The 24,227-nt window shown below is 40.8% G+C and overlaps 4 protein-coding genes and 1 long non-coding RNA gene across 7 annotated transcripts; 1 reads left to right on the top strand and 4 right to left on the bottom strand.

Annotated features, from left to right (window-relative positions):
• The first annotated feature begins 154 nt into the window (after positions 1-154).
• On the top strand, positions 155-3,860 carry phykpl (5-phosphohydroxy-L-lysine phospho-lyase). Its single transcript, XM_087798543.1, has 13 exons — positions 155-250; positions 332-450; positions 513-672; positions 746-820; positions 887-974; positions 1,040-1,156; positions 1,237-1,319; positions 1,575-1,800; positions 2,001-2,155; positions 2,663-2,752; positions 2,824-2,957; positions 3,030-3,069; positions 3,219-3,860. Exons 1-12 carry the CDS (start codon positions 192-194, stop codon positions 3,047-3,049), a joined length of 1,326 nt encoding a protein of 441 aa, XP_087654669.1. The 5' UTR covers positions 155-191; the 3' UTR covers positions 3,050-3,069; positions 3,219-3,860.
• LOC148072050 (heterogeneous nuclear ribonucleoprotein A/B-like) lies at positions 3,709-7,208 on the bottom strand. Its single transcript, XM_087798544.1, has 9 exons — positions 7,086-7,208; positions 6,479-6,676; positions 5,901-6,069; positions 5,665-5,823; positions 5,465-5,596; positions 5,295-5,385; positions 5,043-5,192; positions 4,853-4,938; positions 3,709-4,408 (listed from the first exon to the last, which is right to left on the bottom strand). The coding sequence occupies exons 2-8, from the start codon at positions 6,658-6,660 to the stop codon at positions 4,868-4,870; spliced, it is 954 nt and encodes a 317-aa protein (XP_087654670.1). The 5' UTR covers positions 6,661-6,676; positions 7,086-7,208; the 3' UTR covers positions 3,709-4,408; positions 4,853-4,867.
• Positions 7,209-8,150: 942 nt separating this feature from the next.
• rack1 (receptor for activated C kinase 1) lies at positions 8,151-21,823 on the bottom strand. Of its 2 annotated transcripts, none has more exons than XM_087799024.1 (8): positions 21,605-21,823; positions 21,043-21,214; positions 20,332-20,479; positions 20,153-20,248; positions 19,873-19,983; positions 19,504-19,644; positions 19,250-19,360; positions 8,151-8,255 (listed from the first exon to the last, which is right to left on the bottom strand). In XM_087799024.1, exons 1-8 carry the CDS (start codon positions 21,711-21,713, stop codon positions 8,190-8,192), a joined length of 954 nt encoding a protein of 317 aa, XP_087655150.1. In that variant the 5' UTR covers positions 21,714-21,823; the 3' UTR covers positions 8,151-8,189. The 2 variants fall into 2 exon arrangements, with proteins under 2 accessions (XP_087655150.1, XP_087655149.1); XM_087799023.1 differs by lacking the exon at positions 8,151-8,255 and adding an exon at positions 18,973-19,082.
• LOC148072049 (uncharacterized) lies at positions 8,456-11,258 on the bottom strand. 2 transcript variants are annotated; one of them, XR_015712819.1, is made up of 9 exons: positions 11,188-11,258; positions 10,718-10,849; positions 10,429-10,518; positions 10,046-10,202; positions 9,732-9,877; positions 9,467-9,562; positions 9,069-9,247; positions 8,799-8,892; positions 8,456-8,577 (listed from the first exon to the last, which is right to left on the bottom strand). It is a non-coding gene; the product is annotated as an uncharacterized LOC148072049 (long non-coding RNA). The 2 variants fall into 2 exon arrangements; XR_015712820.1 differs by lacking the exons at positions 9,467-9,562; positions 9,732-9,877; positions 10,046-10,202.
• nme5 (NME/NM23 family member 5) lies at positions 13,338-17,545 on the bottom strand. The gene is made up of 5 exons (XM_087799030.1): positions 17,163-17,545; positions 16,893-17,098; positions 13,705-13,805; positions 13,516-13,634; positions 13,338-13,434 (listed from the first exon to the last, which is right to left on the bottom strand). The coding sequence occupies exons 1-5, from the start codon at positions 17,280-17,282 to the stop codon at positions 13,360-13,362; spliced, it is 621 nt and encodes a 206-aa protein (XP_087655156.1). The 5' UTR covers positions 17,283-17,545; the 3' UTR covers positions 13,338-13,359.
• Positions 21,824-24,227: the final 2,404 nt, after the last annotated feature.

Raw genomic sequence — 24,227 nt, 5'->3', positions numbered from 1 at the left:
CGGATTTATATACGTATTTTATTTATTTATTTTTTGTTTTAAAAAACGTTAATGTCGTGAAATAAAAATGAAGACTAAAGCAGGACAGATAATGCATTGTGTTACACTTTTTTAAAATCCACATGACTTCCTTTAACGCATGCGCAAACACGCCGTTAGTTTATTTTCTTTTATCTACTTTCGGAACCGACATGGCTGCAGAAACGTTCACGAAACAGGACACGCTGTCCATGAGAAAGAGATTAGTCGGGTATAGTTTTAAAAATGAAACGTCCTGAACTGTCTCGACTTCTCTTTGACACGCGAGTTTCTTCTTCTTCTTCTCCTGCAGGCAGTCGTGCAGACTCTTCTACTCGGAGGACCCCGTGAAGATCCTGAGGGCCCGGGGCCAGTATCTGTTCGACGAGAACGGAGAGCAGTATTTGGACTGCATCAGCAATGTTCAGCACGGTGAGGAACCAAGTATCAGTGACACACTGTCCTCCTTTATTAACACGGTGTGACCCCTACAGTTGGACACAGCCATCCCAGTGTCACCAGAGCAGCTGTGGAACAAATGGAAGTTCTAAACACCAACTCCAGGTTCCTACACGATAACATAATCCTGTACGCCGAGCGACTGGCCGCGACTCTGCCGAAGAAACTGTCCGTCTTCTACTTTGTCAACTCGGGGTAGAGTGTTTGATAGAAAAAGTTGCTCTTTACGGTTGACGTAATAAAGATTAACCTTTGATCCTTTTGACAGTTCGGAGGCCAACGATCTCGCCCTGCGTTTAGCTCAGCAGTTCACCCAACACCAGGATGTCATCGTGCTCGACCAGTGAGTGGTTTTTTAAAGAGTTAAACAATCCCCGGTCGAGTCAAACTCAACTTTTTTATTCGACAGCGCGTACCACGGTCACCTCACGTCCCTCATCGACATCAGTCCCTACAAGTTCCGGAAACTGTCGGGGCAGAAAGAATGGGTCCACGTGGTGGGTTTAACACGGATGACAGCTTTATCAAAAGCCGCTCTTGACTTTATTATCGTCTCAAAAAGGCCCCTATTCCCGATACCTACAGAGGCGAATACAGGGAAGATCACCCGGATCCGGCTCGGGCGTACGCCGATACCGTAAAGGACCTCATCGAGGAGGTGCACGGCAAAGGCCGGAAGGTTCGAAAACCAGTTTGTCAAAGAAAAACTATTGTAATCATGGAAGTGCGTGACCAAATGTTGACCCTCTTTTATCATAGATCGCTGCCTTCTTTGCTGAATCATTGCCAAGTGTCGGAGGGCAGATTATTCTACCACAAGGATACTCTCCGAAAGTTGCAGAGTAAGTATAGATCCATCAAACTTGAAACACTATCATTTAAGTACAAGTTAAGGGATTTCGGAAAGGTAGAAAAGTAAGTAATTGTTATTTATATAGCGCTTTTCCGGACCAGGGTCACAAAGCGCTTAAACAATTAAAACAATATTCAATAAATGATATACTTAAAAGGTCAAAATAAAACTGATAACACAACAGGAGTACCAGAAAATCAAGGAAAAGCCTGAACAAATAAAAACATCGTCTGCACATCCACAGGTATGTTCGTGCCGCTGGGGGAGTGTTCGTAGCAGACGAGGTGCAGACAGGGTTTGGTCGCGTCGGAAGTCACTTTTGGGCTTTCCAGCTCCAAGGAGAGGACTTCTGCCCGGATATAGTCACGATGGGAAAACCCATGGGTAATGGACACCCCTTATCATGCGTGGCCACGACAGCAGAGATAGCAGGAGCTTTCACCGCCAACGGAGTGGAGTACTTTAATACAGTAAGAGTGACAGGGACGAGTCCAGAGCAGGACACACATTGAATGCCCAGTGTCGGTCAGGAAATAGTTCCTTTAAAATTATGGGATACGAGAAAATTGATGGACACTTTGCCTTAAGTTTAGATACATAGTTTAAAAACCGGTTTGTAATCACAATATGTAAAAATGTCATCTAATGAAGTAAGTTCTTCTCAATACAGTTTGGGGGTACACCAGTCTCCTGTGCCATCGGTCTCACCGTCTTAGACGTGATCGACAAAGAAGACCTGAGAGGGAACGCTACACGAGTTGGAGATCATCTTAAAAAGTTGCTCATGCAGCTAAAGACAAAGCACCAAATCATTGGAGACGTAAGGTAAAGCCAAAATTATGAAACAATTTTACAGTTGTCCAATGAAGCCGAAAGAGCTCAAGTCTCGGAAAGAAGTAATTACTGAAACATTAGTTATAATTAGTGGGTAATTATTAAGTAACAACGTAGCCAGAAGAGTACACAGAGTTTAAAGCTACTAGCCAATCATTTTATCAATACCTTTGTAAAAACCATGAAAGAAATGAGCTCAACCAAGGCAGTAGCTTCTGTTGTACCACAGAAGACGACAAGTAATGACTTAGGAATCAACGACCTTATTCAAGTTACTAGTCGCCTTTATTAACAATAGCTGAAGATTTAAATCAATAATTACATAATTTGTGTTTGGGCTTCCAATAGAAAGCAATATTTTAATGGAAGTCTGTTTGGAAACGACATGGCCAGAATTCCTTTACATTCCTCAACGCCAAAGACCGTGCAAGCAAGCAGGACTTTGAACTGTTGAATCTTGTCTACAAATTAAGATTATCCCTTGAATATGCAAATCAGGGGCGTGGGTCTATTTCTTGGAATCGAGCTGGTGTACGACAGAGTGGAAAGGACACCGGCGACGGCAGCTGCTGGACAGGTCGTGAAGAGGTTTGTACGTTTCGGTTGTTGAGCTGTCAATGCGTTTGATGTTTAATTCCAAAATTTACCACATTGGATAGGTTGAAAGAGGAAGATCGGATCTGTGTCAGCACAGACGGACCTTGGGAGAACGTAGTGAAATTTAAACCCCCAATGTGCTTCAGCATGGAAGACGCCGAACTTGTCGCACAGTGCATCGACCGCATCCTAGCAGGTACAGAATCTTTTAAACACGCATTCTTTTATCAGGAATATACTCTTGAACAGTTCCAACATCTCCTCTCAGATATAGAAGACTCCGTGTGAAAAAGACGACATCTAAAGAGGTTTGTCAAACCTGTAGAAAAGTTTTAATGGCATCAGACATTGTCAGATGGTCACATTCATGATGTTCAAGAGGTAGAGAAATAAATATCTATACTTCATATCCCAGCAGATCATAAACACGTTCATATTTTTTCATTTGGCATCACAGGTTCCCATTTAGACAACAGTGACTCCTAGTGGAAAGCATCAAACACTACAAATTTGGTGTAGAGAATTCCCCCATGCAGCGTTGGGTCCACCACTCCGGAGGTCAGTTCAACTGGAAAGTGAATGAGGATAACAATGACCGCCTCGAGATGTGAGAGCTTTAATAAAGCATTTGAACTATTTCTAATCCGTAATTGCCGCGAGTTTTTATCCCAGATAAACGCTCAAGTTCTTTCTTCTGAAGTCTACAGCACAAGTCAGGTTCACACTTACCACACCACAAGCTAACGCCAGTGCACATCAACAGAAACGTGACCAGGTAAACAACTCCCGTCCGGGGGGTCGGACAGAAACGCGTGAAATACTTGTTCCCTTGTTTTCATCGGACACTGGAAGTTCATTGAAAATTAACATTAACAAGACAAGCAAGCCATTTTAACAGTACAATTTCATTTAACATTTACCTTTACAAATAATAACAAAAAGATCCATTTGTAATATAAATCAAAAGTTTATTTCTACCAATTTGACCAAGACACTAGAGGAATGAGTTTCCAGTGAGAAGGGAGGTGCCCTCTTACAATAAACAGGCTTGCGTATGTATGGTTAACACTAGTAAAGCACTTAAAAATGCAAACATGGGGGGAATAAGCAAAAAACAAACAAATAATGCTGGTTGTCACCGTCTACTGGTCCATCTGCACACATTCATTGACAAGCTTACAAAGAACTCGTGATTAGTCAAATCCCTCATCCAACTTCACCACACTCCGAAGCCATGCATTTTTTCTTAGCCAACGCTCTGCATGTGAGATTTAAACTAAAGATCTACAAACACCAAACGAAAAAAGGAAAAAAAAAATGCAATCGTTTTATTCGCGAGCTTTGGAAGCTCTTACTCCTGCGCATCTGTAAATCCAGTAGACATGTAAAAATACAACCATACAATACATTAGATTCAAAGAGGTACCAAAAAGTACAGTAAAAATAACACTTCCATCACTGGAAATGTAAATGGACACAAAAACAATACAAAATAAAAAGGTGGAAAAGTGACATTTGCTTTCCCAGTTCCTCACTTGATCTGTACAAATGGAGCATGAGTCCAAATTTCTGCCAACTCCAAAGGAAAAGCCAGAGTCCATGTTCGCTGTGGTCAGACCATGGACCTCTTTCTTATTTACTTTAGACCTTAAGAGAGAAACACGGTGCTTAACGTTACTGGGAATAGACCAAATATGGCATGCAGTTACACAGAGACAGACAGGTGCATGAATGATTTTGACAAGTCGGGTGAATGGACACACTCCTTTGTAGGGAAGTGGGGTCGGGGACGGGAGGGACATGACCGGAAACTGTTACACCTAGCACCCTGGTGAAAGGTGTAACTGTCCAAGACTCGGTTCTCAACCACCACCAACTCAACCCTTATTGATCAAGTAGTGTTTGTAGAGATGCATCTTCAGATGGCTGACAGGTGGAATGGTTCCATCCTTAATGATCACACAAGGCCTATTCTAACCCCATAGAAATGCTCAATGGAAATATAGTAAATGAGATCTTTGGGGGTCAAAAAAGGCACCAATGGTTACAGCTATGTTCTCATACTACCACGGATGATGCAAAAATGCATACCTGCACTACGTGTGATCAGTATGGCTTGTAGCTATTCTGGTGGCCTCCACGTCTTGGAGTTTTCCCATAGCCTGTATTGCCCTGGTCTGGAGGACAAGAGAAAAAGGGACTGAGTTCTTCTGTACAACAAGGAGGACCAAGAAAATAAAGTTTCTCTCATTTGTTTTCCCTGGGGGCACTTATCGCTTACTGTAATCGTAGCCACCCCCATAGCCGCAATAAGCGTAGTCATAGTTGCCATAGCCGCCACCATATCCGTAGTTTTGTCCATAGCCGTAGTTCTGGTTGTATCCCTGTTGCCAGTAGTTGTTGTAGCCTGGATTCCAGTTCTGACCAGGGCCTAAAAACAAACCTATGTCACCACTTTTGATTCACTCCAATCTGAGTAAGTAACAGCAGGGGGTTGTTTTTGGACAGAGTGGCTTTCTATTAAAGTGCTTACCTGGACGACCCCTACCACGTCCTCCAAATGGACGGGCACCGTACTGCTGCTGCTGGTAGAGCTCTTTGGGCTGGGCTTGTTTGATTTCACACTAGGGTAAAAAAACAACCACATTTTACAATTTTGACTATATTCAAGCAGCTACCGTCGAGTCATGTTTAGCTAGTTACCTTGCTTCCACTGACTGTGTGAAACTTCTTTTCCATAACTTTCTTGGCATCCGCCTCCTCCTTGTACGTGATGAACACAAATCCTCTTCTTTTTTCTGTCTTTGAGTCTTGAGGAAGCTCAATTCCCTCAATCTAAGGAGACAAACGGATTTATGAGCAAACTTTAACAAAAAGAACATCACACGATTACGATCACGTACCTCTCCAAACTGCCCAAAGTACTCCTCGATCACCTCCTTAGAAGTCTCTGGATTAATTCCACCAACAAAGATCTTCTTAATTGGTTCCCGCTTCATGGCCATTGCCTTCTTTGGGTCGATCTGCCGCCCGTCCAGCCGATGCTCTTTTCGTTCGAGAACCTTGAAACGCATTATGGATGTTGAGAATCGATGGAGACTAAAAAAAATTGAACGACTAACCACGAAGCTTTATTCACCTTGTCGACGCTGGCGGGGTCTTTGAACAAGATGAAACCGAAGCCCCTTGAGCGGCCGGACTGCTGGTCCATCTTGATGGTGCAGTCCGTCACCTCGCCGAATTTGGAGAAGTAATCCTTGAGATCCTTCTTGCTCGTGTCCCAGCTGAGGCCACCAACAAACATTTTTCTAGAAATGAGATAAAGATTTAGATAACGCACAAAAAAAAAATACTATACATTTCTTAGATGGATGTGCGATTGTGTCAATAAAATGGTGAATGTAAGCGTAGAATAAAATGGTGGATTGTTAACAAGGATGAATAAGAATACAGGGTGATCCTTAACCGTTTCCACAAGTAGATTTTTCTTTACAGCGATCAAGCAATCGTTTTTAGGGGGAAAATGTAATCTGAAACGAAACCTAAGCGATAGGAAATGATTCCACTCGATCATGTTAAGCACGATAGCATCAATGGCGGCCGGCACCCCTCCCCCCTCCACTCTGCACATGGCGCCAACAAAGGCCGGATGAACAAAGAAACATGGAAAACCTCTCACACAGGACTAAAAAAAAAAATGGGTCGCACTGGACTCACCCTGCATCCTCCTCGCCTTTGCTGGCGTCGATTTGGTTTCCCTCCGAACCCCCGTTCTGGGAAGTCTCGTCGATGTCGGCGCCGTTATCCTCCTCCTTGACGTCGGCGGCTCCATTCAAGTCGTCGACGTCTTCGTGGCCATTTTCCGACGTTTCCATGTACTGCTGCTCGACCTCCGACATTTTTTGGGGATTTTTGCTACAAAACACACGACGATGATAAGACGACGTTACGTTAAGTATAAGAGATGAGGAGGAGAAAAAAAAATCGTCGCTACACCGCCATCTTTAATAGTACCGGTTTACACTGGTGATACGATCGCCACCATTTTGGCCCGCAGGATCAAGGGAATTCTCACTATAAAAACACCTTTAAAGTGATTTATCACATTGCAATATAATCCAATTTTACTAATAATTAACGAATTTGCATCCAGGGTTTAGTTTAAAGGCCAATCCTTCCCACTTTATCCCGACTTTTATGTTACGTAACCGTGAGGCCGAGGCGGCCGAACGCTTTTCCCCCCCGTCGTCGTTTACAATGAAAAGTTCTCGATTTTTTTCCTCAGAAATAGTCGCATTAAAAAAAAAGAGAATTCGACACTTACTTGACACAAATAGCAAAGAAAACGACGCCGGGGGAGTACACGGGCCTGCTCGCTGGTGACACCGCCGGAGAGCTCTCACTTTAAGATGGATTCTTCCGCCGGAGCACCACTCGTGGTTTTCTATCACCGGCGGAGAGCACACGACGCAGCTGTAGAAGAAGCTTCGCGATTGGTCGAGCGACGCTGCAAATCACCGCGTTGTCCAATCAGGCGAGGCGAACGATTTTTGTAACGCCCCTTAACACAGGAAGAAACTGTAATCCCGTTATTTTAATAATAATTACTTATTTATTTACATAAAACAACTTAAAGTGTTTGTAGGGAAGGAACATCGACATAAATTGCTCAGGATTAACCACACCCAACCATAAACAGCAGCTTCTTACATCCAACATTACCACCCATCTAGGAAAAATAAGTTTATCTACTTTTAATCCACTTTTCCATTTTTGAACCGGCTATGCACGTTAAGGATAGTTATTAAATCAGATTTCGATACATCACCATTTCACTACATATTACTAGGTCCAGACAAATAGATGATTTAGTGTTAAGGTCTTTCAAATTATTGGAAGATGTTAAACATGAGAAACATTACTTCAATCATGAACTTTATCTTGTGATCACACTCATTGTTTTGCTAAAACTATTGGTGGGACCCTTATAAAAGTGGATTTAACATTAAAAAAGGCAATGAGTTAACCCTTAACTGAACACAATTTTTAGATAAAACTTTAACTCTCCGCTTACTTTATTGATCCCCAGCAACAATAGAAAATGCAAAGGCTTAGTTGTTAAACTGAATTTCTAAACTACTACCCATTGGGCAAATTAAAACGTATGCAACAGCCAACATAGTTTAATATAATGTAAAATCTTAACAGATAATTTTGGGACAACCAAAACCCATACAGGCGACTTGACATTCTCAGATCTTGGATGCTGTGCTTGCATTAAAATGTTTAAAGAAACTTTATTTCACAAGTTAAAAAAAAAACAACCAAAAAACCCCCAGAAAAAAAACAAATAGTCAGCGATAATCACATAATGCCACAGTTATTTTTTTTAAAGTCTTTTATTCAGACGTTCTTTGATGCAAAGTTCTTATCGTGTTCCGATAGTGACCTGCCACACTTTTATGTGGTTGTCGGTGTAGCCAGCGAAGAGGGTCTGGACAAAGAGAAAAGAGGTCAGTAAAGGAACCGTGACGGGTCACATGACTGCATCTTAAAAGTCCCCTCATATTTGCAGGACTGTCAGCATTTACATCAGAGTTAAAAGTGAATGGGTATAATCACCAGGGAATCAAACATGTCATGTGCCTGATAAAGATTCTCACCTGTCCGTCAGCAGACCACGCCAGACAGTGACCTAGGTTTTTTTATTATAATCTTCTAACGCTGGGGCTGAAACAGAGGGCCTTGGTGTCGCCACTGTCCAGGGTGTAGAGGTGCTTGCCCTCATTCAGGTCCCACAACATGGCTTGTCCGTCCTACAGCGAGGAAATAATCAATTTAGTTTTACGAAGTTTATCCTAAGGTTACAGTTCAAATGAACACTAATCATGTAACAGTGCAGGTAACACTCAGAAACAGCCTCTTTTATCATCAATGATAAACAGATAAAGATTATGTTGACATCACTGCAGAACCAGCACTACATACTTTTACCAACTCATGCACATGATTGTAGAACAGATGTTGACGTCTTTACCTTTCCACCAGATGCACACAGAGAGCCATGATGGTCACTGTGTGTAGTGGCCAATATGGTTGGTCTTCAGCTTGCGGTTAGCAAGATTCCAGACCTAAAAGACAAGATGGACGACTGAGAAAACAGTTCAAGTGGGATTCAAACTTAAACTTAAAATAAAAGTTGCCCTCAGCAAAAAGTTTTTCATTCACTAGAAATATGAAGCTAATACATGATTGAAATCATCAGGCGAGCTGTAGAAACGACAAGAGTGAGAAACCAGTGACTAACCTTGACCATCTTGTCCCAGCCACAAGAGACGATGATGGGGTTCCTCACACAGGAAACCCACTTAGAGTGACCCTCTTCCTGAAGACACCTCCATATTGTGGGAGACATCTCATCTAGAAGTTCAAATAACTGAGTCCAAAAAAGGGGCTCAAATGGATGGTTGACGTTGCTTGTCCGTCCTACAGGGAGAAAATCATCCGTTCAAGTTCGACATTCATCATAAAGTTACAGTTCAAATGAACACTAATCTAGTAACAGTGCAGGTAACACTCAGAAACAGCCTCTTTTATCATCAATGATAAACAGATAAAGATTATGTTGACATCAATGCAGAACCAGCACTACATACCATTACTAACTCATGAACATGTTTGTACAACAGATGTTGACGTCTTTACCTTTCCACCAGATGCACACAGTGACAGTCTCTCCTGATGGTTCCGTTTAGTGGCCAATATGGTTGGTCTTCAGCTTGAGGTGCACAGGTTCAAGACCTAAAAGACAAGATGGCCGACTGAGAAAACAGTTCAAGTGGGATTCAAATTTAAACTAGAAAAGTTGCCCTCAGCAAAAGGTTTTTCATTCACTTGAAATATGAAGCTAATACATGTTTGAAATCATCAGGCGAGCTGTAGAAACAAGAGTGCATCACCAGAGACTCACCTTGACCATCTTGTCCCAGCCACAAGAGACGATGATGGGGTTGTTGCTGTTGGGGGAGAAGCGCACGCAGGACACCCACTCAAGAGTGACCCTCATCCTGAAGACGTCTCCATATTGTGCGAAACATCTAGTCCAGCGAAGAGGGTCTGGACAAAGAGAAAAGAGGTCAGTAGAGGAACCGTGACGGTCACATGACTGCATCTTAAAAGTCCCCTCATATTTGCAGGACTGTCAGCATTTACATCAGAGTTAAAAGTGAATGGGTATAATCACCAGGGAGACAAACATGTCATGTGACTGATAAAGATTCTCACCTGTACGTCAGCAGACCACGCCAGATACCGTGACCCATGTTTTCCATTATAATCTTCCAACGTTGGCGCTGAAGCAGAAGGCGTTGATGTTGTCGCCACTGTCCAGGATGTAGAGATGCTTGCCCTCGTTCAGGTCCCACAACATGGCTTGTCCGTCCTACAGCGAGGAAATAATCCATTTAGTTTCACGACATTCATCATAAAGTTACAGTTCAAATGAACACTAATCTAGTAACAGTGCAGGTAACACTCAGAAACAGCCTCTTTTATCATCAATGATAAACAGATAAAGATTATGTTGACATCACTGCTGAACCAGCACTTTATTACATACTTTTACCAACTCATGAACATGTTTGTAGAACAGATGTTGACGTCTTTACCTTTCCACCGGATGCACACAGAGAACCATCAGGAGAGTGTTTAGTGGCCAATATGGTTGGTCTTCAGCTTGAGGTTAGCAGGTTCAAGACCTAAAAGACAAAATGGACGTCTGAGAAAACAGTTCAAGTGGGATTCAAACTTACACTGGTCAGGTTGCCCTCAGTAAAAAGTTTTTCATTCACTTAAATTCAGCTAATACATGCTTATTTTAATCACCGGGCGAGCTGTACACATGACAACCAGCGACTTGACTCGATCTATATATAAAATGGGTCGCACTGGTCTTACCCTGCATCCTCCTCCTCTTTGAGTTCGTCTCCATCTGAACCAGCTTTAGGGAACTTTTGGCAGATGTTGGCGCAGTTTTCGTGGCCATTTTCCGATGTTCCCACGTGCTGCTGTTCGGCCTCCGACATTTTACTACAAAACAAGACGAGATATATGACGTTAAATGACATAAGAGGAGAAAACACAGGAGTGACATACGAGAAGAAAACAGCACATCTTTAACAGTACAAGTCTACACGATCTTCACCTTTTTTGGTTCTTAAGATCAAGCGAATATATTCACCATATATAAAAGCATTTAACATTGAAATATAATCCACTTAAACTAATAAAGAAATGGCTATATTTTGGTTGATTTAAAAGAAAAGTCCTCAAACTATATCTTCTTACAGAACAAAATGACATTTTCTTTCGTCGTTTCCATTGAAAACTTTTTTGCAGCAATAGTCATGTAAAAAAGAGAAACTTACTTGACACAAATGGCAAAGAAAACGAGGGAGTACACGTGCCTGCACACCGGCGACACTGAGCTCACTTTAAGATGGATTCTTCCAGAACTCGTGGTTTATACACGCGGAGGGCAGGCGACGCAGCTGAACAAGAAGCGTTTTGATTGGTCGACCGACACTGAAAAATCATCGTCTTGTCCAATCAGAGAGGCGGATGAATTCGCAGCGCCCTCTGACACAGGAAGTGACTGTAATTCCGGTTTTTAGTTTAGAAAACTAAAAAAAAAAAAGTTTTAATGTTGTGGCATTACAGAATATAAAATGTGAATGAAATAAAGGAGATAAAAAAAAAACATACAATAACCTCAAATAGAACAAGAGATATTACGATAAAATTGCATTTACATTAATAATGAATTCTTACTAAAAATAAAATACATTAAATTTAACTAAACAATATTCATGATCCGAACAACAGAGTAGTGAGAGTTATTGAATCGGGATTTTCTGGTCCATATAGATCTTAGTCCTGCCTGAGGCGGAGTGGTTGGAAAAGGGGGTGTCCCGAGTGAGAGTAAGTAAGTTAGTAAGTAATTTTTATTTGTAGAGCGCTTTTCCAGACCAGGGTCAGAAAGCGCTTAAACAATCAAAACAATATTCAATTAAGTATATACTTTAAAGATAAAGATAAAACTGATAACCCAACAGGAGTTCCAGAAAATCAAAGAAAAGCCTGAACAAATAAAAACGTCTTAAGATGTTTCTTAAAGGAGCGAAAAAGGGGAAAGAAAGATCGTTCCAAAGCTAAGAGAGGGGTCAGCTACGATCCTGCCTCCATTTCCTGGTGACATACAGTTCCTGTAGAGATGGAAGATGGCAGCCAATCACCTTCTAAGCAAAACGGATAATCCGCTGCAGTCTGTTCGGGCCTGTAACTGTTGCACTAGAGTACCACACGGTGATGGAGGAGATGATGACGATGATAGACTCCACAATGGAAGTGTAAAACTGCACCCGATTTATCCGTGGAAGGTGGGATTTCTTCAACTGTCGCAGGATGTACATCCGCTTCTGGACCTTCCAAACGATGAGACCGATGTTCATCTTCAGATCTCCTGTGAAGAAACTCCACGATGTTGACCGTGGAGCCGTTGATGATGAGAGGGTTTGGCCGCAACTCTCCGATAGTCCACGGTCATCTCCACCGTCTTCTTCACCAGTCGATCCACAAACTTGAGGAGCTTGACATAGAGATGAGTTGATGTGCGGCTGTTGGTGTTCAGGGAGAAAGGCAGAGGAGAGACAACACATCCTTGAGGTGTCTCCCCAGCTTGACCTGCTGTGTAGGATCCTGACTTGTCCAGGTGCTGCAGGATGTTACACTTTTGCAGCAACTGTATATGTTAATGAAAGCGCCTTTTTTTACATTCGTGAATTTATAAAATCACATTTTTTGATCTAAAATCAGTACGTTTCACGACGTATTACTTATATAAAAAAATATTACAAACCAGAGGTGGATAATTTACAATGTTACCATCTTCAATAGATTACAAGACCTGACGGAAGAGTTTTTACTAAAGGAATAAATTCATTACTTTATCAAACAGGACCTTTATTTTGGGATCAGACCAAGTTATATTGATGCGTTTTACAAAAAGTAAGTAAGTAAGTCATTTTTATTTGTATAGCGCTTAGGATTGACTAGACTTCGTATCGATCCAAAATGTCCGACAACGCTTCTGAAACCGATACTTTCACTTCGATATGGATTCCGGAACAACATTTTTTTTTTAAGATACCAATTTCACAAGATAAATTCTAAGAAAATAAAATAATATTACACGTAGTACGTATGTTAAGCAACATTTTTTTAAGCTTTGGTAAATTTCCACTACAAATTAAGAATAATTTACTATTAGACTAATGACACTTCACTATACTATATATAATCTAATGTTCACTTTTATTGTCACATTTTCAAGCTTGAATCACACGTAGGTACCGAAACTTAGCACCGGGAATATACCATACTAAGAACCAAAGTTCGGTACCCAACGCTAGGATTGACCCACGTTTATATCGCAAATAAGATAAACTTCTTAAGTTAATTGAAATAAAATATATATTTTTAAATGGACAAAAACCTTCCTTTAACAAAAGAGGAGACCTTTCTTTTACTTCACTTTAATTCTACTTCCTGACATTCCCACGAATTGCACGCGGGTGGTTTGGATTGTGTTCGAGCAGCCAGTCTGCGAGCCAAAGCTATCGGGAGCAAAAAAAAAATCAGATGAAAGACGATAAGAACCTCAATGAATAAAACGACATTATTATATTGATACGTACACAGTCGTTGATTGGCTTGTGTTTACAGAGCTCAGTGAGTCCGTCTATCAACGTCGGATTCACAAATTTGCTCAAGTATTCTTCGGCGTCCTCGTTTGTTACGAATGACTCAAGTGTAGCTGCAGGGAAAGTACAAGCAGAAGTGAAAAGTTGATTCCAGAACATTTGGTCACCAGCTTTGCTTCTTACTGTTTGGAAACATGAATTTGAGCTCCTGCTCTGCTGCCACGAGGGACTCACTGCCATGGAGGCCATTTTTCAGATCTGTGGTTCCATACTTGGCCCTTAAACTGCACGTGCACAAAATTTGAATTGAAAATTAGAACAGCATGTTGCAATTAGAACAGCATGTTGCAGGACAAAAAAAAACATCCCAAAAGTTGTGCTCTACTTTGGGATTAAAAATGTTTTTCTTTTTTAAATATAACTCAAACATCTGCATTTTTAATGCTGTCATTTTGAAGCATACACATTTCAATCAAATTAATAAAATAAAAAAAGATATGAATCAAAAAAGGAAGCTGCAATTTCCTAATTCAGGATTAATAAAGTTTATATTAATGTTAATATGATTAACCTTAAATATCTGCATTATAAGAGACCAGGTGGAGGAAAAGCTGTTTCTTGAAGGGGTCAGTAGATCCACCAAACACAGAGGAAGAGGAAGATCATTCCAAAGCCTATAGCTTGTAAAGGGAATAAAGTACAGCAAAAATAAAAAAAGGACCCAGAACACAACCTTGAGGGACTCCACACAACAGATGCACTGAAGGAAACAGTTTCTGGTCAGTTTTCTGCAGTGTTGTACTAGAGTCATGTCTTTATCAAATACAACACCCAGGTTTCTCAGTTTGACAGACTGACCTAAGTCACCCAAGTACTGACTCAATCCTGGCACCTTATCATCGGACTCAATAACCAGATTCAGACCTGCTATTTTAGACCTTATTTGATTGGCAAATACAATGAAACTGCGCCCAGAAGGGTATGATGAGAACCATTCTAACACAGAACCAGACAGTCCCACTTCCTCCCCCAGTCTTCTCAGTAGGATCTGGTGATCAACTGTGTCAAAGGCTGAGGACAGATCCAAGAGAACCAGAACAGTGAATTGACCCGAGTCAGCCGACATCATCAAAAGGGAGCGGCAATTTCCTTTTTCCGTATTAATAAAGTTTATTTTAATATTAATATGATTAACATTAAATATCTGCAATATAAGAGACCAGGTTTAGGAAAAGCTGGAGAGGTGGAAATATGCTCTAAAAAGGAGAGGAATGAAGGTGAGTCGCAGCAGGACAGAATATACATGTGTGTGAATGAGAGGAACCCAAGAGGAACCATGAGGCTACAGGGAGTAGAGATGAAGAAGGTGAAGGATTTTAAGTATTTAACATCAGCAGTCCAGAGCAGTAGAGATGGTGGAAAAGAGATGAAGAAACGTGCTCAAGCTGGGTGGAATGGGTGGAGAAAAGTGACCGGGGGAAATGTTTGATAAAAGAGTATCAGCCAGAAAGAAAGGAAAGATCTACAAGACAGTGATGAGACCAGCCATGCTGTATGGTCTAGAGACTGTGGCACTGAGGAAAGGGCAGGAAGAAAAGCTGGAGGTAAGAAAGATGGAGATGTTGAGGTTCTCTTTGGGAGTGACGAAGATGGAGTCAATGAGAGGAACAGCACATGTTAGATGTTTGGGAGATAAGGTCAGAGAGAAGGAGATGGTTTGGTCGTGTACAGAGGAGGGATAATGAGTATATTGGTAGAAGGATGCTGGGGTTGGAACTGCCAGGCAGGAGGTCTAGCGGAAGACCAAAGATAATGTTTATGGATGTAGTGAAAGAAGTAAGTAAAGTAAAGTAAAGGTTATTTGTAAAGTGTCTTTCTAGACCAGGTTCACAAAGCGCTTTAACCATCAAAAACAATATAAAACTGATATATATATATATACTTTAAAACAGGGGTCTCCAAACCGGTCCTCAAAGGGCCGGGGTGGTGCAGGTTTTTGTTCCAACCGATCAAGCATGTACAGTTTAACCAATGAGGTTTCAGCTTAAACAAGCAACACCAGACTGACAATCAACTGATTACACTCCATGACACCTGATTGGATTAAGGGGGGGGGGGGGGCTCTTTATCGGTTGGAACAAAAACCTGCACCACCCCGGCCCTTTGAGGACCGGTTTGGAGACCCCTGCTTTAAAAGGTCAAGAAACATAAGACAAACACAGGTGTCCCAGAAAATCAGGGAAAAGCACAAATAAAAATGTCTTAAGATGTTTCTTAAAGGAGTCAGTAGATCCATCAAGTGCAAAGAGAGAGGAAGATCGTTCCAAAGCTTAGGAGCAACAGACTGGAAGGATTTCTCTCCTCTGGTCCTGAACCGTGTGCTTGGAACCATCAGTAGATTCTGATCCACAGACCTCAGAGCCCGAGCTGGGGTGTAAGGCTGGATCAGATCAGTGATGTAAGGAGGAGCCTGACCATGAATAGTTCTGAAAGAACCAGAATTTAAAAATTGATCCTGAAAGAAACTGGAAGCCAGGTAAGAGTTTTAAGGATCGGGGAAATGTGAGTTCTTCTACTAGAGCTGTTCAGAATTCTCGCTGAAGAGTTTTGTATTAACTGCAGGCGAGACACCTCCTTCTTGTTAAGACATGAAAATAATTTGTTACAATAGTCTAAACGAGAAGAAACCAACGCATGGATTATAAAAAGAGGAAGACATGAAGATGGTTGGTGTGAGAGAGGGGTATACAGATAACACGGTTAGATGGAGGAGGTCGATTCGCTGTGGTGACCCCTGAAGGGAGCAGCCGAAAGGTAAAGAATAAGCAGAAAATGACAGCATTATTAATGGTTTCATATTACTTTCCAAGCAAACCAATTTTAATAAAATTAAGCATCCGAAAAAAGAGAGCTGAAATGTCCCGATTGGAATTCATAAAATGTTTTGTTTTTTGTAAAATATCTGCATTATTAAAATAAGATTCCTAAAAGTGTGCAGCAATTTCCTAACACAAAAGTAAACATAGCTTGTCAAAAATATTTCATTATAAAGGCTGTTGTATTCCATTGAAGCAAACATATTTTAATAAAATGATAAAATAAAGAAAAAATAATGGAAAGAACATATGCATCCAAAAAGGATCTGCAATTTCCTAACTTGGGATTCATAAATATATTTTATTTAAGTATCCGTTTAAATTTAAAAAAAGACAGAAAATATGCATCCAAAAAGTGATCTGTATTTGCCGGATTTGGAATTAATAGTTTTTTTCTTTTCAAAGTAATACGTTTAAGAGTATTGTGTCAATTTAATGGATTATAACTTAATTCTTTGTTTAAAAAAAAAAAGTTCTCTCTTGTGATCCTCTCACCAGTCAGGATCGGAGGCTGGATCGTTGACACTACTCGCAGGTCCAATGACAGACCTCCAGTGATCCACTGCGTCTTCTCGAGCCAGAGACAGAGCGATGATGGGCCCCGAGCTCATGTAGGACGTCAGGCTTGAAAAGAAGAGTTTCCCATATTGTTGCGAATAGAAATCGCTGCACTGCTCTGGAGTGAGCTGGAGTTTCCTCTTCTGTCAAAGCACAATACACTATTTTAAACCCTATTTTACTTCACATTTTTGGGAGACACCAGACCTGCAAGATGGTGAAGCCGAAGCTGAGAATGACGTCTTCAATCTCGTCACTCATCGAGACCACGTCAGGTTTTATGAGCGCCAGAGTTTTCTCCACGTAAATACGACGAAACTCTTCCATCTTGTTTCCTCCTGGAAGCTGGAAAATAAAAGAAACAAAAAAAGACTCTCCGTCGCAACTTCAAACACCTCGCACAGATGCCAGGGTTTGGTGTCGATGCACGAACGCGAAGCAGCTTTTATTGTTATTTGAAGACACGACTGGACGGAGCGACATCAAAGACCTCGAGGAAAACGTTTGACGGAATAAAGCCAAAAAAATAAACGCTTTCCCGGATTCAAATGTCGTAATGAAATCTCCAAATCCGCATTTACTCAAGTGTCTAGAATGTTTGTCGCATGAACGCAGCATAGTGGTCGCTAGGATACCGTTCCAATGGTGACGGTGGCCGAAAGGACACATTTTTGATAAACTTTTTAGGCGATAAATTCATAAAGAACAAGAACAAAGCGCAATAAAAAGAAAGTGTGCTCTAAAGATATAGAACATGGATCAAATAAAAATAAGATTAGCATGAATTTAAGATTAACATTGAATATCATATTTTCACTCCACTCCTGCCCCTAAACGCAGAATTATACAATCTAATAGCACGAGGAATGAACGAGTCCCTGAGTCTGTTAGTGTTGCATCTGCTTCTCTGCTCACTGATGACAGTGCTGAGAGGTTGACTGTCATCATCCATGATGGACAGTAGTTTGTCCAGTGATCTCTCTTCAACTGTCACCAGTGAGTCCAGCTTCAACCACAGAACCAGCCTTTCTGTCCAACCTGTTGACACTCCTCTTTGACACATTCCCACCCCAACACACCACAGCATAGAACAGGACACTGGCCACCACTGACTAGCACATGCAGATGTTAAATGACCGGAGCCTCCTCAGAAAGTACAGTCTACTCTGAACGTTCTTATATACATGGTCTGTGTTGCAGGACCAGTTTACTGTCCAGCCACACACCCAGGTACTTATGGTTATCAACTCTCTCCACCTCGTCACCTCTGATGGACACTGGACGTGGCTTTGTTCTGGACCTGCCCAAGTCCAAGACCAGCTACTTTGGTCTTTAAGGTGTACAGCTCCAAAGATGGCATCTTCCACACAAACCGTGGGCTGGTAGGCAAACTGCAAGGGGTCTTGCGTGGGCTGAACTTTAGGGTTTTTTCGACCCGATAAATTACACAAGTTTAATGCCATCCCCCTCCCCCCCCAAAAGTTACTCATGCCCACTTTTAACTCCGAGCAGCAAGAGATGTCCTTTAAAATGTTTTAACTACAGAATATAAAACACATGTACACAACTTCATAGCATTAACAATCTCCCACTAACATTGTTTAGATAAAAAAAAAAGTATCCATATTGGTGCCGTAATCTACTTCACTATCCATTGGGCAACTCAATGAAAAAGAGGCAACAGTTAACAATTTACTTTTAAGTTTCAGTAGAATAACCCACTGAGCCTAGAATTGACTCGATATTGTGACATCTCTCTTTGACAGGCTCACCTGGTCCTTCATAACAACTTGGATAGACTTGCATTAACCGAAAAGACTTTCATAAAACTGACATGAACATGTCATACAAACAAATGTCAAGATAAAAAGGAAACTCCTTCATGCGTTTTTATTATTCTGAAGTGCAAAACAATCCCGATTAAATTAATGTCAAAAATTGAACAAGAAATCATGTTTTAAGCTGCAGTGAAAAAAAAAGAAATCCATGAATCACCAGAAGGTACGACACGTTCAAATTTTCAAAGTGTCTTTTATTCAAACGTTCTTTGATGCAAAGTTCTTATCGAGTTCCGATAGTGACTTGCCACACTCTGATGTTGTTGTCGGTGTAGCCAGCGAAGAGGGTCTGGACAAAGAGAAAAGAGGTCAGTAGAGGAACCGTGACGGGTCACATGACTGCATGTTAAAAGTCCCCTCATATTTGCAGGACTGTCAGCATTTAAATCAGAGTTAAAAGTGAATGGGTATAATCACCAGGGAGACAAACATGTCATGTGACTGAAAGATTCTCACCTGTCCGTCAGCAGACCACGCCAGACAAGTACACTGTGGTGGCTCGGCCTTGCTGTTTGAGCTGATCACTTCCTGTCTCAGCTCGTCCACGATAATCTTGCCTTCCAGATCCTTGAAAACAGAACATTAAGATCATAAGCAAATTTGGACGAGTCAGTGAACTTGAAACAAGCCTCTTTCATCAGAAGTACAAATGTAATGCATGTCGTCAAGAAAGTTTATTCTAATCCAACGTTAAGGGCTGAAGTTCTTACCCAGATCTTGATGCTGGAGCCGGTCGCGGCACACAACCAGTAACGGTTGGGGCTGAAGCAGAGGGCGTTGATGCTGTCGCCACTGTCCAGGGTGTAGAGGTGCTTGCCCTCGTTCAGGTCCCACAACATGGCTTGTCCGTCCTACAGGGAGAAAATCTTCCATTTAGTTTCACGACTTTCATCATAAAGTTACAGTTCAAATGAACACTAATCTAGTAACGGTGCAGGCAACACTCAGAAACAGCCTCTTTTATCATCAATGATAAACAGATAAAGATTGTGTTGACATCACTGCAGAACCAGCACTTTATTACACACTTTGGACTCAACTCATGAACATGTTTGTAGAACAGATGTCGACATCTTTACCTTTCCACCGGATGCACACAGAGAGCCATCAGGAGAGACGGTCACGGTGTTCAGGTAGCCGCTATGGCCAATATGGTTGGTCTTCAGCTTGCAGTTAGCAAGATTCCAGACCTAAAAGACAAGATGGACGTCTGAGAAAACAGTTCAAGTGGGATTCAAACTTACACTGTTCAGGTTGCCCTCAGTAAAAAGTTTTTCATTCACTTAAATTCAGCTAATACATGCTTATTTTAATCATCAGGCGAGCTGTAGAGACAATAGCGAGTCACCAGAGACTCACCTTGACCATCTTGTCCCAGCCACAAGAGACGATGATGGGGTTGTTGCTGTTGGGGGAGAAGCGCACGCAGGACACCCACTCAGAGTGACCCTCATCCTGAAAAGACATGTCCATAATCGTATAAGACACTTCCGTCTAGAGGTTTAAACAAATGGGTCCAAAGAAATATCGGGGCTCACCTGGATGGTGTACTTGCAGACTCCCAGGGTATTCCACAGCTTGATGGTTCTGTCCCGAGAGGCGGACACGATCTGACGGTTGTCGGTGGAGAACGCCACGCTCAGCACATCCTTGGTGTGGCCAAGGAATGTGCGGGTGGTGTTGCCACTAGAGAAGCAGACGGGTACAAGGTGAGCTACAGCGCCGATGGACAAAACCAGTACATTAACAAGATGTCCACATGTGAATGAAGACAATGTTGCAAACATTCCAAAAGTACTGGTGGAACCGTTCCAAAAAAGGCCTTAACATTTAGCCTTATAATTTCTTGGCCAAACAAGATGTCGGAGGATCCAAAAAGTTCAGCTTCACTGAGGTATATACGGTCCACGAGCCACTTCCAGCTGAACCAGACGCTTGCTCTTTAGCTTCTGTCCATTATTGTCGTAGGCTCTTAAATTAACCAGACACGAGTTTTACTTTTAATTGATATTGAAAACCATCTTCCAGTCCACAGCAAGCAAAAGAGACAAAGAATCAATCTTATTTTAAGATGACTCATTACTACTCATTTAACCAATCGTAACACCTGAAAATATCACTGAAAGATTTAGAGAAAACTAGAATCTCTTTCCAATATAAAGCAGAGTTTACTTTGGTCATCACAAGATAAGTACAAGTTTAACGACACTTCAACAACAACAAAAGAGGCACAAGTGTCAGGAACTCACGTGATCAGATCCCACAGACGGAGGTTCCCGTCCCAGCCGCCGGACAAGGCGAACTGTCCATCAGAGGAGATGACAACATCACTGACGAAGTGAGAGTGGCCCTTCAGGGACCGCTGGGGGATGCCGTAGTTCGTCTCATCGCGGGTCAGTTTCCACATGATGATAGTCTTGTCTGGAAGAAAGACCTTTCATTACTGACGTCATGACGTGCGACGCTTTAGCATGGTTAGCTCCAACATGCTAATAGTCGTTTAAACCTCTCATGAAACGCGATAATAGTAGAGATTTAAAAACATTACTAAGCAGATATTTAAGTCGCACATATGTTATTAATATAAATACATAGCGGTGCAGTTGAACACGTAACGTGTTAGCAGCTAACATGCTAACTCGTTGAGTTTCTTAAAGTAACGGACGGAAAGGACACGTTTGATACACAAATATTTAATAATTAAAACTTTCTAGATCCTCGAATATTTGCGTTGAACTGGACACGTGTGAGCGTGAAGGCCCGGCTAGCGCCCGGGTAGCCATGTTGGCAAAGCCGGCGGGGAAGCCTCACCTCTGGACGCCGACAGAATCATGTCGGGATATTGAGGCGTGGTGGCGATCTGGGTGACCCATCCATGGTGGCCCTTAAGGGTCCCCCTCACGGTCATCTGCTCGGTCATTTTGGCGCTGTTCGGTGTTGCCGTTTACCAGGATGGATTCGGATTATACAGAGGTTCCGAAACACCTAGCTCCTCATCGCATCAAGGCAGAGAGGAAAAAGGAAGTCGGAACCCGGATGCCAAAACTATGAGGGGTTACGGCGGCGCGGTGGGTTGTGGGAAATGTAGAGCGTTAAGATGGTTGCGAAGGTTTTTTTTGTAGTACTTCTTTTTATATAGTAGAAATACTGCTTTTTCTACTATATGAAGGACGATAAATTACATAATAATAAATACATATACAAATACACTAGTTAATGTATAAATACATGTAAAAATGTCTAAATAATTAATTTATTTCAGTTTTTTTTTTAATAACGGCGCTATGTCTCGGTACATATACATTTATTTATTCATACATTTAGTAATGTATTTATATACGCTTTTTTAAAAAAAATTCATTGATCGTCCTTCATACTACTATTGGTTGTGTTATTCATTCTATGCACTACTTAAAAACATTTATTCTATTTATACTATATTGCACTATTTTAAACTTATTCATATTTGTATTTATAATTTTTTATATACATTCATTCTATGCTGTGTTTTTTAACGAAATTTTGTGAGCTATGTGCAGAAAAAGATTTAAAGTTTCCAAAAGATATGACAGCCGGTATGATCAGTACATTTAAAATACTAATACTATTATTAGGTTGTATATTAATAATACTTTAATATACAACCTTAACTTTTCGTTCTTCACCTCTGTAACATAGATGTATAGAAATCGGACAGACGTGGAACAATTCTGAGATCTTCAATTTTTTGAAATGAAACAAATAAAAAATATAACGTGTATTTCAATAGTTAATAGTTAGAAGTGAAACTTCACCACTAGATGCCGCTGGACCATCATTATGTTTCACTTGCTATTTTTTTTTAACAATGATTGGCTTTGTTTATTGTTTATTAATATTAATATGTTTATTAATATTATTTTTTTGTGGAATATTGTATTTAATTTCAATAAGAAATGCACAGATGAAAATAATTATTGGACATTTTCTTGATGATAATTCCCCACTTTTCTCCAAACTGAGATAAATAAGAAAATGTTTGTGTCCTTGAGCTGCATTTTTAACCTTGTACCGTTGTGTGACTATTATATTTGACACACATGCTTTTCCAGCTGAGTTTTTCTCCACCACCTGTACAAGAAAAACATCTTCAAAAGCAAACAATCAGCAAATTCAGCATTTGTCGCCATTTGGCCTCTAGCTTTTATCAAGAAAGACAGAATGTAATCATTATAACTCCATCAAACAACATTATGCAGGAAAATGGCTTCTATTTCTTTTTCCGTCTTCCAAAATGATTGTGCAATTTAACTAGAGCCAAACCGAAAGCACATGTTGATGATTTGTGAAAGACTTTTTTGATTTAGATCACGTTTGTGAAATAAAGAGGATAATTCATGGTCATTTATTTTGTCAAATGTTCTTTGTCCAAAGAAAACCTCCCGAAAAATTATGCCACAAGGATGAGAAAATAACACACAACTTCAGATCTGTGCGATTTTTAGTCGAGCGACCCCGGTGGAAAAAAGTGGTAGTGTTTAGCCGACCGTAGACTACATTTCCCATGAGCACTCGCCCGGTTTGTAGCAGTTGGAATCACATTGTGGATAATGGAATATGCTATGACGGCTTTGCTAATAAAATAACTTTAACTTTGTTTTTTACCGTAATTCGCCTCTCCTCCACAACCAGCGCGATATGTATGTAGCATGTTCACACCACCCCCAAGAACTTTTACAGTGAAAATAAAAATCACACAAAACACCTCAAGTTACGGTATACGAGTCATTCAACTAGTTTTAAGCCAATGTGTCATCACAAGTTCTTTTAGTACAAATATATTAAAGTACCACAAACTACCCAGAGCTGCTTTAAGAATTAACCTTTTTCAGAGTGCAGACCTCTGCCAAGTTCATCATTTTAATCTTTTTTTTTATCCCAAATATATTTGTCTTACAATTATCCTATCTATATAATTTTATCTTTATAAAGAATTTGAAATACGTATATTTTTTGTCCCATGACCTAAACTTTTTGGACAATTTCACTAAAATGTCAGTTTTTGAGTTATTCTGACAAATATCGCAGGTAAATAGGTAAATATTATGTCATGAACGGCCATTTTGTTTAAAAATAAAAGGAAAATAAAGTGTATCTATCTATCTATCTATCTATCTATCTATCTATCTATCTATCTATCCATCCATCCATCCATCTACCTACCTATCTACATATCCCTTTATCTATCTATCTATCTATCTATCCATCCATCCATCCATCCATCTATCTATCCGTCCGTCCGTCCGTCCGTCCATCCATCCATCCATCTATCTATCTATCTATCTATCCGTCTATCTATCCATCTATCTATCCATCTATCTATCCGTCCATCCATCCATCCATCCATCTATATATCTATCCATCTATCTAATGGTTGATAATAATCACACAAGCG

This window comes from Callionymus lyra, chromosome 9, assembly GCF_982586985.1.
Source record: "Callionymus lyra chromosome 9, fCalLyr1.hap1.1, whole genome shotgun sequence".
Lineage (NCBI taxonomy): Eukaryota > Metazoa > Chordata > Actinopteri > Syngnathiformes > Callionymidae > Callionymus > Callionymus lyra.
Note: the sequence above shows the minus strand (reverse complement) of the source record. Positions and strands in the feature narration are given on the sequence as shown.

Excerpts from the sequence above, each read along its gene's own strand:
- phykpl (XM_087798543.1), top strand. The coding sequence starts at position 192 with ATGGCTGCAGAAACGTTCACGAAACAGGACACGCTGTCCATGAGAAAG. Across the intron at positions 821-886 it reads GATGTCATCGTGCTCGACCA|CGCGTACCACGGTCACCTCA; the intron begins GTGAGTGGTTTT and ends TTTATTCGACAG. Across the intron at positions 2,156-2,662 it reads CAAATCATTGGAGACGTAAG|GGGCGTGGGTCTATTTCTTG; the intron begins GTAAAGCCAAAA and ends TATGCAAATCAG.
- LOC148072050 (XM_087798544.1), bottom strand. The coding sequence starts at position 6,660 with ATGTCGGAGGTCGAGCAGCAGTACATGGAAACGTCGGAAAATGGCCAC. Across the intron at positions 5,193-5,294 it reads ACGTGGTAGGGGTCGTCCAG|GCCCTGGTCAGAACTGGAAT; the intron begins GTAAGCACTTTA and ends GTTTGTTTTTAG. Across the intron at positions 4,939-5,042 it reads TGGGGGTGGCTACGATTACA|ACCAGGGCAATACAGGCTAT; the intron begins GTAAGCGATAAG and ends CTTGTCCTCCAG.
- nme5 (XM_087799030.1), bottom strand. The coding sequence starts at position 17,282 with ATGGAAGAGTTTCGTCGTATTTACGTGGAGAAAACTCTGGCGCTCATA. Across the intron at positions 13,635-13,704 it reads CAAATTCATGTTTCCAAACA|CTACACTTGAGTCATTCGTA; the intron begins GTAAGAAGCAAA and ends CTTTCCCTGCAG. Across the intron at positions 13,435-13,515 it reads ACAAGCCAATCAACGACTGT|CTTTGGCTCGCAGACTGGCT; the intron begins GTACGTATCAAT and ends TGCTCCCGATAG.
- rack1 (XM_087799024.1), bottom strand. The coding sequence starts at position 21,713 with ATGACCGAGCAGATGACCGTGAGGGGGACCCTTAAGGGCCACCATGGA. Across the intron at positions 21,215-21,604 it reads GATTCTGTCGGCGTCCAGAG|ACAAGACTATCATCATGTGG; the intron begins GTGAGGCTTCCC and ends TCTTTCTTCCAG. Across the intron at positions 19,645-19,872 it reads TGTGTGCATCCGGTGGAAAG|GACGGACAAGCCATGTTGTG; the intron begins GTAAAGATGTCG and ends TTCTCCCTGTAG.